The following is a 13,221-nucleotide window of genomic DNA, read 5'->3' on the forward strand; positions in this document are numbered from 1 at the left end:
GAGAGAGAGAGAGCAATGAATAGGTGAGGTTCCTTGGTGGAGGCCAGGTCAAGTGAAAGAAGTAGGAATATCCCAAGCTATTGGTTTTGTTTGCAAAATGAGGCTTCTAAGGTACCTAGATAAAACGGGTGCTAAAGTGAGGTCTCAGATGTAAGGAGAAATGTGGCAGAAATAAAGCCAGTAAGAAAAGCAAAACTAGACAACCACTGTACTGGCTGGTTTTGTGTGTCAACTTGACACAAGCTAGAGTCTACAGAGAGGAAGGAGCCTCAGCTGAGGAAATGCCTCCGTGAGATCCAGCAGTAAGGTGTTTTCTCAATTAGTGATCAGTGGAGGCAGGCTCAGCCCATGGTGGGCAGTGTCATCCCTGGGCTGGTGGTCCTGGATTCTATTAGGAAGCAGGCCAGTAAGCAGCACCCACCCACGGCTTCTGTATCAGCTTCTGCCTCTAGGGTCCTGCCCTGTTTGAGTTCCTGCCCTGACTTCCTTCAGTAGTGGACAGAAGTGTAAGCCAAATAAACCCTTTCCTCCCCAACTTACTTTTGGTCGTGGTGTTTCGTCGCAGCAATAGAAACCCTAAGACAATGACCTAGCATGTATGGCCTGTGTCCCCGAGAGTCATATCGTAGACCTCTGTGCCTCATCGGAGGATCAACTGTGCTTCGTCTATGGCAGTGGCTCTCAACATTCCTGATTCTGTGGCCCTTAAATACTCATGTTGGGGCAACCCCAACCACAAATTATTTTCATTGCTACCTCATAGCTAATTTTGCTACTATTATCAATAATAATGTAAATATCTGATATGCAGGATTGCTGATATACAACCCTCATGAAAGGGTCGTTTGACCCACAGGTTGAGAACCACTGATCTAAGCGTCAACTATGTGGACATGTATGAACCATCTGAGGATTGTGTGTGTGTGTGTGTGTGTGTGTGTGTGTGTATCATATAAAGGTCAAGTGTGGACCTGTGTGCAACACATGAGGGTCAAGCGTGAAGATCTGTATATAACATCTGAAAGTAATTTCTTGTTCTATGCAGAAACGCTTCTATACGCCTTAGTATAGTGCTTTAAGACTACTCCAGAAGCAACCTGCAGGTCAGGATTAGCCTCTAGCTAATCAGGAAATAGGCACATCCAAACCACCAGGTTTACAATTGCTACAGTGACTAACCATGAGGAGCTACTCAGGATATTCCTTCCTTCCTTGGGAGCACACACCATTTCATTTCCACATGACCAAGGCCGCGTACCTACACTTCAGCCAGAAAAAGTTAGTGATCTTCTACAACAAGATGTTAGTGTCTAGCTCAGTTATGTCACCTCCGTCAGGACTTGCTGCTCACCTTTCTTCTCTGCTATCATACATATGCTGGTTTACCTCCAGCTTGGTGCCACATGGCGGCCAGGTGGCAGCTGCTTCTCCAAGAATCAGGAATGGGGAAGAGTTGGCTCCACCTACATCCCAAGCTCCAGGATGCTAGCAGGCTCCTTCTAAACATCTTTAGCCAGCCTGCTACCAAGGAATGCCAGCAGGGAACTTAACAAATTGCTCACAGTGTTGAGCTAAGGAGAATTAGTCAAATCACAAGGGCTGCAAGATACTGTCTTAAGTACATGTAAGAAAATCTCTGTCAACAGTGGCATAATAGATGTCAAAGGTATTGATAGCTGTCCATCATCTACTGGACAGGAATGGGGGGACAAAAAGCTGCTCTAGTTCTCAAGGACAGACCCTAACGAGAGGCTAAAGTTACAGACAATCGCTCACCTCAGTCACTGTGCCAGGGAACTTTGGCCTCATGTAAATAAAGGAATAACAAGAAGGCAGAGAGTGAGGCAGAGACATGTCTGTTAGAGTGCCTGGCTCTAACTTAGTACCCTGAGCCTAGTTCCAATGGCCCACTCCTTTCAGATATGGGACATAGGAGCCCTCTTTGAATCTTCCCTGAGCCCAGAAATAGGTGAAACTCAGCATATCACAGAGTCTCATGGTGGACAGGGTCCCTAGCACAGTGACTGAGGTAAGTGAGTCTGCTCATGTGGAGCAGAGTTTGAGTGCAGGGCTGACGGACAGACCCCAAGATACAGAAACCTCAGCTCCAGCTCCTCAGCCGCATGTCTTAGTAATGACCTGTAACAAGCCAGCAGTCTCAAGAGAGGCCATCCTTCCTTCAGTCATAGTAACCTTTCCAGGAGGTTTGGAGGGGGCTGGGGGTAGGAGACAGTCACCTGGGCTAGAAGTCGAGGGGTAGGGGGCTGGGGGTAGGAGACAGTCACCTGGGCTAGAAGTCGAGGGGTAGGGGGCTGGGGGTAGGAGACAGTCACTTGGGCTAGAAGTCGAGGGGTAGGCAGTGGGGTAGACATGAGCATCCAGGAGGCCAACTTTGCCCCCAAAGTAGAGAGTTGCTAAAGGATCTTGTAGGGGCTATTTGGGAGGAAACGTTGGGAGACTTCTTAGGAATCAGAGGTGCAGTGAACTAGGAGGAACCTTAGGGACTGGCTGAACTCTCTTTGGCCAGAGACTGTCCTGAGTTCAGGGTTGGGGCTACCTGACATTACAGCGCTAGTCTAGACTGTGACCTCCTAGAGCTTGGCCCCAGTGTGAAGCCTAAGAGGGCCACACCGCAGACCCCACACAGACCCCAACAATAACCTCCCCCCTCTCGCTGCAGTGTCCCCACTTCAGCCCCTTCGCTGATGAGCTCACCGACTATGTGACCAAGAATGTTCTGTCCACACCAATCATGAATGGCAAAGACGTCGTGGCTGTGATCATGGCTGTGAACAAGCTGGATGGCCCATGCTTCACAAGTGAAGACGAAGATGTGAGTGTCCAGGACATGCTAGAGACACATGTCTTCATGTGTGTTTGCTCTGTGTGTCTGTGTATGTACTGCCTCCCAGCATGCCTTGGCTCGTCTTCATGTCCCTGTCTCTTTTCATGTGGTTAACCATGTCCCTCGACAAGTCTTAGTCTGGTTTGTGTCCCTCTGCTAATCTCAGTATGTGAGCTGTGCTCCTCCAGATATACAAACCGTGTCCTTCAAATCTTTGTTATTTGGGTGTGTGCGCTGTGTGCAAGCTGTTCTTGGTGCATGAGTCATGTCCCTCTGCATATCTTTGTATGTGAGCCATGTCCCTGCCCCACAGGACTGAGCTTGTGTGTGCAAGTCCACCCCCATGAACTAGTATGTTTGTATGTATGCAGCAATTCCTCCGGAGCCTTTGAGACATGTCTCTTTTCTGTACATATATCTTTGAATATCTGGATTTCTGACTGAGTCTATTATGATTGCTGTTTCAGGTTTTCGCAAAGTACCTGAATTTTGCTGCATTAAACCTGAAGATCTATCACCTAAGCTACCTCCACAACTGTGAGACACGCAGAGGCCAGGTACTTGCATGCGCTGGCTAGTTCTTTCCCAGCCTTCCATCCTGCTAAGTGGTTTTCTCTTCATGAGTGACTGAGACACGGTGCTGTCCAATCAAAGCATGACTCTGGCCTATCAGGTCCAGATGTTCCTATCCATGTCATTGCCTGTACAAAACTGAGCAGGGTCAGGGGTGCTGTGCTCACCTGGGCAGGCAGGTTGTAAGGCGGACACTGAAAACAACCTCTGCTCATTCCTACAACTGACCTAGTCGGCACAGCTTCATTCAGAGCCACAGACAGACACCACTGCTGCAAACCTTTGGAGGAGCCGAAATGAATTGTAAATTAACTAAGCACAGAATCTCCTTATGGGGTTGGGTCTGACAAAGAATCTGGAATGCTTTTGCTTTGCATGCGATAGAAACTTGAGTGTCCGACAGGGTAGTATGCTGGGGTTTTGAAATACATATCAGTGTGCCATAGGCTACAGCACAAGAGTTCAGAAGAGGTCTCAAGGCAAAGTTCTCCTACCTGAGTCTTAGCCTGTAGGAGCCTTTGAGAAATCCCAAACAAGTTGGGAGTGAGAATGTGTGTCTGTATCCTTCTCAAGTATCTGATGACCAACACTCAAATATTGAGTTTATGGGCCCATTCTTATTCAAACCCCTTCACCAGGTGTGCCCAGGTACCCTGCACTGCCTGCGCTCAGTTATTGTTTTGACAGAAGTGGATGTTGTCCCAATCTGCTGCCCAGCCATCCTTTCTTATACACATAGGTCCATGTTCCTCTTTCTGCATTTCCTCCACTCTCCTGAGAGACCAAGTCAAAAGTGGCTCCTGAAATTCCAGAGTCAGCCTATGCCCCTCGTGAGTGTGGTTATTTGTACCCATTTGAAATTGCGTAATTCTAATCTATAGCAGTGGTTGCTCCAGCAGAACCCACCCTCCACCCTACCATCCACAGTCAGCCCCAGATAACACTGACAATTCTGTCACTAGCCTTTCGCTTATTCTGGTAACTTTCCATTTTACCGTTTCCTTTTGTTGTTATTATTGTTGCTTTACGATTGTTATTGTTGGGATGGGCACAGGCCATGGCATGGGTATAGAGATCAGAGGACGACTTGAGTTTGTTCTCTCTCCCACCTTGTGGGTGCCGGGGACTGGACACAAGTTAACAAGCTTGGTGGCAGGTATCCTTACCCATGGAGCCATCTCACTGCCCCCTTTATATTATTTCATAGTCTTTTTTTCTAACAGTTTTAGGTTACAGAGCTGTACAGCCCTCACCAGCAGGTAGTTTCTTCGTTTTGCCATGTCTCACTGGTGTATGAGGTTACCACAGTTAATGAACCAGCCCTGGCTGCCATGCTTGATTTCACATCTCCTTACTGTTTACTCTTTTTCCTTGTGCCCTAGAATGGCATCCCAAACCCCATGGGATGCTCGGTTGGCTTTGTCATATCTGCTTGTTTCCCATGGCCTTGACAGAGAAGCCTGGCTAGCAATGTTCATGGTGTTAGAATTGTTCTGATGTCATTCTTGTGATTAGACCTGGGTCACTGGCTGTAGAGGCTAAGAGCCTTTCCTTTGAATCACAAGAGGTGCTGCCATCCTCGGGCCTACCGGAAAAAGAGTAAATAGTATCCTTTCCACCACACAGTCTGTTACTTTCTCAACCATAAAGATATCTGAACTTTTATCCTTTACTTTCTGAGAAAGTCATTGCTCGTACTGTGCTTAGGAATGGGAGGCATACCCCTGCTTCAGAGTGGAACATCTACACAATTGTTTGTACTCATCATTTATTAATTTACTTAATGATTCATATCTAGACTCATGAGTATTTGTTTTATGTTTTATGTTGCGATCCAATATTATTCTTTACATTGCATAAGCTGTTTTATGTCTGGCCCTGTGCTGGCTCCTGTGACTTTTAACATGCCTCATCGCTGTGTGATTCCCCGGCTTCTTTGATATGCTTCCTGCCTCAGCCCTAGACCCGTCATTTCTCCAAGAAGCCCAGATCGTATATTAGATAGCTCTGATAGAAGCTAAGATCTGAGTACTCAGTATATTTATTTTGTTGCTCCAAGGCCCCTCTCACCTGACAGAAAAAGATTGTGTGCTAACCCGTATGTGCCTACACAATAGGTATACCACATATAACCATTATACGTGTATAAAATTAGATATAATTTCTGATTGATATTTCCAGCCCTGATCCATTGCCACAGAGAGCTTTTTCTTCTTCTTGGTATGTACCCTCAACAGAGAGAGCCCTGGCTCCTCTAATCCACCATCCACCTCCAAAATGTAAGAATTTTTTTGATCAAGAATGTTAATCTTCACTGCTATGAAAAGAGCAGAGCACAGAGATTATGCAACCCCTTTGCCTTCTATCCTAAAAATAAATTAGCACCTTCTCCCTGCCTCTGCACTAAACAGTACACTTGAATGCTTTTGGTCTACATTCTTTCTTGTTTAGTTTAAAATATATCTTTACATATACATATATCCACATACATACATACGGTGGGAGAGATGGCTCTATAGCTGAAAATGAGTACTGCTCTTTCAGACGACCTGAGTTCAGTCCACAACTGCCTATAATTCCACTTCCAGGTGGTCCAATGTCTCTGGCTTCTGTAGACACCTATATTCACATACATCCACACTTATGTGCACACACCCACACAGAGATATACTGCATCTGAGAGAGAGAGAGAGAGAGAGAGAGAGAGAGAGAGAGAGAGAGAGAGAGGAGAGCACAAGGTCTATAATCCCAACACCCATTCAGAAGGATCATCCTCAAGTTCCAGACCAGCCTTCTCCACACAGTGATCTTAGTGAGTTTTAGACTAGCCAGAGCTTTATAGAAATGCCATGTCTCAAACAACAAAAACAAGAATATATTCGTATAAATTTTAGATATAAGTCCTTTACCAGAAGTATGTTTCCTCCCTTTTCTTTTCATTTTCTTAATAGTACATGTGGCAAGACAGAAGTTTGGAATTTTAATAACTCCAATTTATCATAGTCATCTTCATAGATTGTTATGCCTAAAACTTCATCCTTAAACCCAAGATTACACAGGTTGTCTTTCAGGTAGGTCGTCTTCTAGGAGTTTACATCTGGGAGTCTGAGTTTAGGCTTATTAGTTTGATGAACATTGTAAAGTCTGGGTCTGGGTTCTCTTTTGCATATGGATAGCCAGGTTTTAATCATTTGCAGAAGACAACAGTTTCTCCCTGAATAGCTTTTCCTATTTGTCAAAGGATAGTTGAATACATTTGTGCAGCTCTATTTTTTGGATTCTCTGGTTTTCTTCCTCCCATTGATCATTGTAGTCTAGAGAAAATTTTGAGGTTAAGAATATCAGTCTCCCAATATTGTTTCTTTTCCAGGGTTGTGTTGGCTATTTTGGGTATTTTGTCTTTCCACGTAGACTTTATAGTCAAGTTTTCAAGATTTGTAAAATAGATTGCAGGTACAACTTGGATTTTTCTAAGTCTATACTAAGATGGAAAAAAATTAACATCTTAAAAATAGTGAGTCTGAGCCGAGTAGTGGTGGCCCATGCCTTTAATCCCAGTCCTCGAGAGGCAGGTGGATTTCTGTGACTTAGAGGTCAACTTGATCTACAGAGTGAGTTCTAGGACAGCCAGGGCTACACAGAGAAATCCTGCGAAAAACCAAAAAAAAAAAAAAAGAAAGAAAGAACAAAAAAAAAATGTGAGTCTTCCGGGCTTGGGATACGACTTACTTGGTAAGAGTGCTTCCCTTCCATGCCTGAAAACTGGGCTCAGTGCCCAGCACGGCATAAAAGCTGGCACGTTTGCAGTCCTAGCACTTGGGAGATGGAGGCAGAAGGATCAGGAGTTCAAGATGATCCTTGGCTATACTTCAAGGTCAGTCTGAGCTATATGAGACTATCTCAGAAAAAATCCACAAGAACTTAGTGTCTCTGTGTTAACTTTGGCATTTCTTTAATCAGACTGTTTAAGTTTCTAGGGGCTGGGGAGACAGTTCCGTCTGTAAAGTGTTTGCTGCACAAGCCTGAGAACTTGAGTTTGTTCTCTAGGACCCAGGTAAAAAGCCAAGAACGGCAGCTCACACTTGTAATCCCAGTTTTGGGAATGTGGAGACAGGTGACTTCCCTAGGGACTGACTCACTGACTGACTTCCAAGGGTTACTTCCACACATATGACAAACACCTGCACACATATGCAAAAGATTGAAGCTTCTGCATATAGATTATTTATATTTTTCACTAGATTTATACCTAAATGTTTCACTTTGGGGTGGTAATGTAAGTGGTATTGTGTTCTGATAATTTCGTCTTCCAGTTGTTCATTGCTGGCATGGGGGAAAGAAAGTAGTTGCACCATGCTAGCCCTATAGTCTGTGACCTTGCTGAGAATCACTTACTAGTTTCAGGTTTTTCTTACTGAATCTTTGGTATTTTCATATAGACAATCATATCACCTGCAAACAAAGATAGCCTTATTTCATCCTTGTGTGTGCGCACACACACACACACACACACACACACACACGTATATTGTGTTTTCTATTTCTGGTCTTATTGCACAAGATAAAATTTCATGTTGAATGTATTGTGTAAAAGATTAATCTATTTTCAATCTTAAAAAAGATTTTTAGTGAACATCTCTTCCTCATTCCAGATCTTAGAGAAAGGCACCGAGTTTCTTGTCATTAAGAATGATTTCACAGGGTTGCTGCACGGTGTAATGAATTCCATATTAGACTTTTAGAGCCTGAAGAACAAAGTCATCTGTTGGAGTTTCATAGCATTTTTTTATCTAAATGAGGAAAATTACTGTATTTTTGTAGCTAATATGTTCTATTTTAACTGAATATTGGATGCTGTAAAATAATTCTTCAACATCAATTGGTAAGATCATGTAGATTTTTTCTCTAGTTTGCTAATGTGTTAGATTATATGAGTTAATTTTGGGTTTGGGTTTGTGGTGTGTTTATTTTTGGACTGTGGTCTTACTGTATCATGTAGACAGGTCTTGAACTGCTGGGCTTCAGTGATCCTGTCACATTAGTCTTGAGCTAGCTGAAACTACAGATGCATGCCCCAAATCTAGTTTATATTAATTGACTTTGAAATGCTGGGTTGGTCTTACATAATCTGGGTCATTGGGGTATAATTGTTTGGTAAGAAATTGGGGTATAAAATTTAATAACAATTACATTATTGTTACAGCATTAGACTGGTTTTGCCTATATTCTTTCTTTTCTGAGACAATGACTTGCTTTGTAATCCAACTTGTTATGTAGTGTCTACCTCCCAACTGCTAGAATTGTAGGTATGTACTACCACAAGTGGTTGTTTTTGCCAATGTTCAGTTAAGAATTTTTGTATATGTGTGTGAGTTCGTGTGTATGCGTGTGCGTGTGTGCATGTGTGTGCATGCGTGTGTGTATGCACATGTGTATGTATGTGTGTGCATGTGTGCATGTGTGCGTGTGTATGTGTGCCCACACATTTTCTCTCTGGCACTTATGCTCATAGTGGTGTGTGTCACCCCTCCAGGTGCTTCTCTGGTCAGCCAATAAGGTATTTGAAGAGCTGACAGACATCGAAAGGCAGTTCCATAAGGCCTTCTACACTGTCCGGGCCTACCTAAACTGTGACCGGTACTCAGTGGGCCTCCTGGACATGACCAAGGATAAGGTGAGGTCTCACATTCTCAGGTGCCTCCTTCCTGTGGTGACACAGTTCACAGACTGAGCATGTCCTTCTCTCTTCTCTGCCCAGGAATTCTTTGATGTCTGGCCAGTGCTGATGGGGGAAGCCCAGCCATACTCAGGCCCACGGACACCGGATGGCCGGGTAAGTCAAACTGATAGGTGGCAGGCACCCCACAATGGGGCTACCCTGAAAAGGATAAGGAGATAGAGTAGCCTCAAATACCTTCCTGCTCTCATTGCCTGCACTGCCCAATGAAGGTGGATTCTCTAGATCGGCTTTAGCTTGCCAGAGTTCCTATTAACATTGTGGCATGCTTGCACGTGAATTTTAGTGTATGTGTGGGGTTAAATGTGATAAAGGAAAGATAGATGTGAGCCTGGTGTGCAATGCACATCTGTGAGTGTGAATGCCAGAGAGAATATATGGGCACACACACACACACACACACACACAATTACATGGTGCTGTGCATGTGTTATCTGTGGATGTGTAGTCTGGGTAGGCACTGTTCTTTTTTCCCTTCAACAAAGACTCTACTGAGAAGCTGACCAGGAGTCCCTACACTGATGTGTTCTGTTTCTTAGGAAATTGTCTTCTACAAAGTCATTGATTATATCCTCCATGGCAAGGAAGACATCAAAGTCATTCCGTAAGTGCTGGGGTTTGACAAATGGCTCACTCCAGAATGGAACATCCCCAAAACCAAACTCTGGACTAGCCATCTCTAGGGTGTCTCTGTAGAGCCAGCACGGCCTTCCCAGGACAGTGAGGAGGAATGTGCCTAAGGCACTTAGATATCTAGGGAGTCAGGTGGGCTGTCCAGATGGCCCCAGCAGCAGCAACTCAACCATCTCAGCCCTGGCAGGTAAAGCCTCTACAAGGTGAGGCCGTCATCACACTCCAATGGGAAGTCTGGTACAGAGCACAGGTCTAGAGGGACAATGAGCCTATATTTATGTGGCTAATGACTTCATGAATCTATAAGCCTGTCAACATCCCAAACAGGCTCCAAGAAGGAAGTAGACTTCAGGTATCAGGACTGCAGAACAGGTAGCTAACAGGCCAGCTGAAGTCAGGAGCCTCCATGAAGGGAGGAAACCCTGCAAAATGAGGAGATCCATCATGGCAGAATGGAATCCCCCTGGCTTCCTCCAGTCCTCATCAGTTTCCTACCCCTCCCACCTGAGCTCAGAAAAGGCCATGAAGTGAATTCGGGCACTGGTTCATCTCACAATCTAAGCATCTATTCCTCTGACCTCTGCTCTTTTCCCACAGCACACCCCCAGCCGATCACTGGGCCCTGGCCAGTGGCCTCCCAACCTACGTAGCAGAAAGTGGCTTTGTGAGTACCCCTCTCCAGGCCCTGGCCTGTCCTTGTCGGTGCTTCAATGCCTGCTGGCCTGCTACCTCATGCTAGCCCTTCCTGCTAGCCCTTCCTGCTAGCTGCTACTCACCTTGCCCAGTTAGAAGCTCCTCTCATAGGCAAGGCTAAGTAGACTAGTGTTTGTGTCTACACATTCAGTTGCTCAGAGTGGAATTGCTTCTGATCCTTCTCAGATCTGTAACATCATGAATACTTCAGCCGACGAAATGTTCAACTTTCAGGTAATCTGCCTACTCCTTGTTAGACACTGAGTTTTACTTGAAAAGAGCGTATTTTGTTTCAGAAATGGTGGGTTGAAGTAGGTTTTTCCACGTCAGGAACAACTTTATGGGGTTGGGGAGGTGGCTCAGTAGGTAGAGTGTTTTCTACACAAGCATGAGGATCTGAGTTCCGATCCCCAGCACCCACATCAAACAAACAAACAAAAAACAGGCATGGTAGCATGTACCTAAAATCCCAGTGCTAGATTGCGGGGTGAGAAGCAGGCAAGACAAGATAATCCAGTTAATCTAGCCAATCAGTGAGCTCCGGTTTCAGTGAGAGGCCCTACCTCACGAAAATAAGTGGAAAGCAATAGAGGAAAACCTTCAACATGGACTTCTGGCCTCCACATATATACACATGGACGCGCACATGTGTATAATATACACACATAAAACAACTTCCCTCATATCTGCAATCCCATTACTCAGAAGGCTGAGACAGGATTGCTACAAATTAACCCAAAGTCAACCTGGAATCAAAAAACAAAAGAAAAATAAAAGACCAATTTCATTCTCAGTGACTAAGAAACATACCAGAAACGTGTACTTGTGCTTCCAGGTCTACAACTGGGGTGATTTTGTGTGGGTTCAGTTGGAATCTGTTGGTCTTGCCTAGACTCAGGTGATCTTGTCTTAGTCTCAGGTGACCTTACCTGATCTCAATTGATCTTGACTGGACTCAAGAAAGCTTATCTGGGCTAAGTGGATTCTGTCTGGTCTCATCTGGTCTAGTCTGGTCTTAGTTTATCTTCCCTGGGTTCATCTGGGCTCAGTTGTTCAGGAGAAGTCAGCTAATCTTTGGGCTTACTCAACCCTGGCAGGACTCGGCTGAATTTTCTTTGGTATCCACTTGATTGAACCCGGTCTGGTGTATTTCTCTGGCCTGGGACTAGGAAGGGTTTAGAGTTTCTCTGCTCTATCTGTTTTCAACTGAGGTTTGGGTAAACATGCCCAGGGCCACATAGCACTTTCCTGAGGGAGGTCATGTTAGTAGGAACATGCTTGTCACAACAGCCTCTTGAAGGAACAGGTCAAAAAGTATTATGCATATTTCATGTTGGAAGACATAATACACCAACTATATAATGTTCAAAGTCAAATGTTAAGTGGAAATGTGGGTTCTTTTGTTGAGCAGTTAGTAAGAGCTTTAAGAGCAAGGCTTCTGAGAAGTACTCGTAGAGACTAGAACCTTCATGTGCCCTTGATATTTGCTACGGCGGGGGAAATTGCTTCCTCCAGCCCATAAAACTACAACACAAAGCCTATGAAGATAAAGTTCACAGACAAGTAAGAATAAAGAGACAGTATTCAAGCTCTGAGAGCAGAGAAACCGAGCTCTACCACCATCAAGCCTCACCAGACAACACCTGAAGCAGCCTTTCTCTCTGCTCCTGCAGCAGGGGCCCCTGGATGATTCTGGGTGGGTGATCAAGAATGTTCTCTCCATGCCCATCGTCAACAAGAAGGAGGAGATAGTGGGGGTCGCGACCTTCTACAACAGGAAAGACGGGAAGCCTTTCGACGATCAAGATGAAGTTCTCATGGAGGTAAATACCCAGCACCACGCATGGACAAAGGTGTCCATCTATGACGGGGTGGGGCGTCAGTGAGGATTGCCCCTCTCCACACACATCTGGGCCCTGCTTAGCACTGAGTCAGAAAGAAGGGACAAGGATAGTTTCCCAAAGTTCTATCTCTGGAGACTTCGTTCGGAGGCATCCACCGTACTGCAGCAGTGTGGGAAACTGGCCACTGAGTCACAGGCACAGAACACAGTAAGCAGTCACCAGGGTCACTGTTGTCTCCCTCCAGTCGCTGACACAGTTCCTGGGATGGTCAGTGCTGAATACCGACACCTACGACAAGATGAACAAGCTGGAGAACCGTAAGGACATCGCCCAGGACATGGTTCTGTACCATGTGCGGTGCGACAAAGATGAAATCCAGGCAATCTTGGTAATGTGCCTGGCATTCTACGGGGCCCCTCTGTCTGGGAAGGAAGGGAGATGGTTGATAACGGCATATCTTTGGGACCCAGGCTACATCTAACTCTAATACTGTGTACACACTGTACAACCCAGACACTCCCTGTGTCTCATCCTAAGCAGTGAGCAGGGGTGACCAGAGCCTTCCTAGCCCATCATTATTCCATCTGTCATCCGTGTGTGTCACTAAGAACAGCACAGGGAAAGGAAGGAAAGTTAGGGTTCCTGGACTAACCCCTTATGCCTGGAATTGAGGGTCTGAGCACAAGGAGACTGCTGTCTTCCAATGATCAGGAGCTGTGTGTTCAACATGTTCCATGACGGCACGTCATTCTAGTACATTTCCCGGGTGAAGGTGATGTTGCCACTGTCACATGGGTAAAGGCGACACAGCCACTGACACACTTATGGATGGGCCTATCACATGGGGTACAGGTGATATTGTCAGCCTATCACATGGGGTACGGGTGATATTGTCA

At 45.3% G+C, this 13,221-nt stretch overlaps 1 protein-coding gene across 1 annotated transcript in view; it reads left to right on the forward strand.

Moving 5' to 3' along the window:
* Pde6b (phosphodiesterase 6B) overlaps positions 1–13,221 on the forward strand; it is a 57,625-nt gene that overhangs the window by 35,906 nt on the left and 8,498 nt on the right. Inside the window, exons 4-12 of the mRNA XM_005359664.2 lie at positions 2,681–2,833; positions 3,313–3,402; positions 8,952–9,092; positions 9,177–9,251; positions 9,695–9,759; positions 10,386–10,452; positions 10,668–10,715; positions 12,155–12,304; positions 12,570–12,713. Of these exons, the coding sequence (XP_005359721.1) occupies positions 2,681–2,833; positions 3,313–3,402; positions 8,952–9,092; positions 9,177–9,251; positions 9,695–9,759; positions 10,386–10,452; positions 10,668–10,715; positions 12,155–12,304; positions 12,570–12,713 (933 nt within the window). The remainder of the gene's footprint in view (positions 1–2,680; positions 2,834–3,312; positions 3,403–8,951; positions 9,093–9,176; positions 9,252–9,694; positions 9,760–10,385; positions 10,453–10,667; positions 10,716–12,154; positions 12,305–12,569; positions 12,714–13,221) is intronic.

The sequence above is a fragment of the Microtus ochrogaster genome, linkage group LG1 (assembly GCF_000317375.1).
Source record: "Microtus ochrogaster isolate Prairie Vole_2 linkage group LG1, MicOch1.0, whole genome shotgun sequence".
Taxonomy (NCBI): domain Eukaryota; kingdom Metazoa; phylum Chordata; class Mammalia; order Rodentia; family Cricetidae; genus Microtus; species Microtus ochrogaster.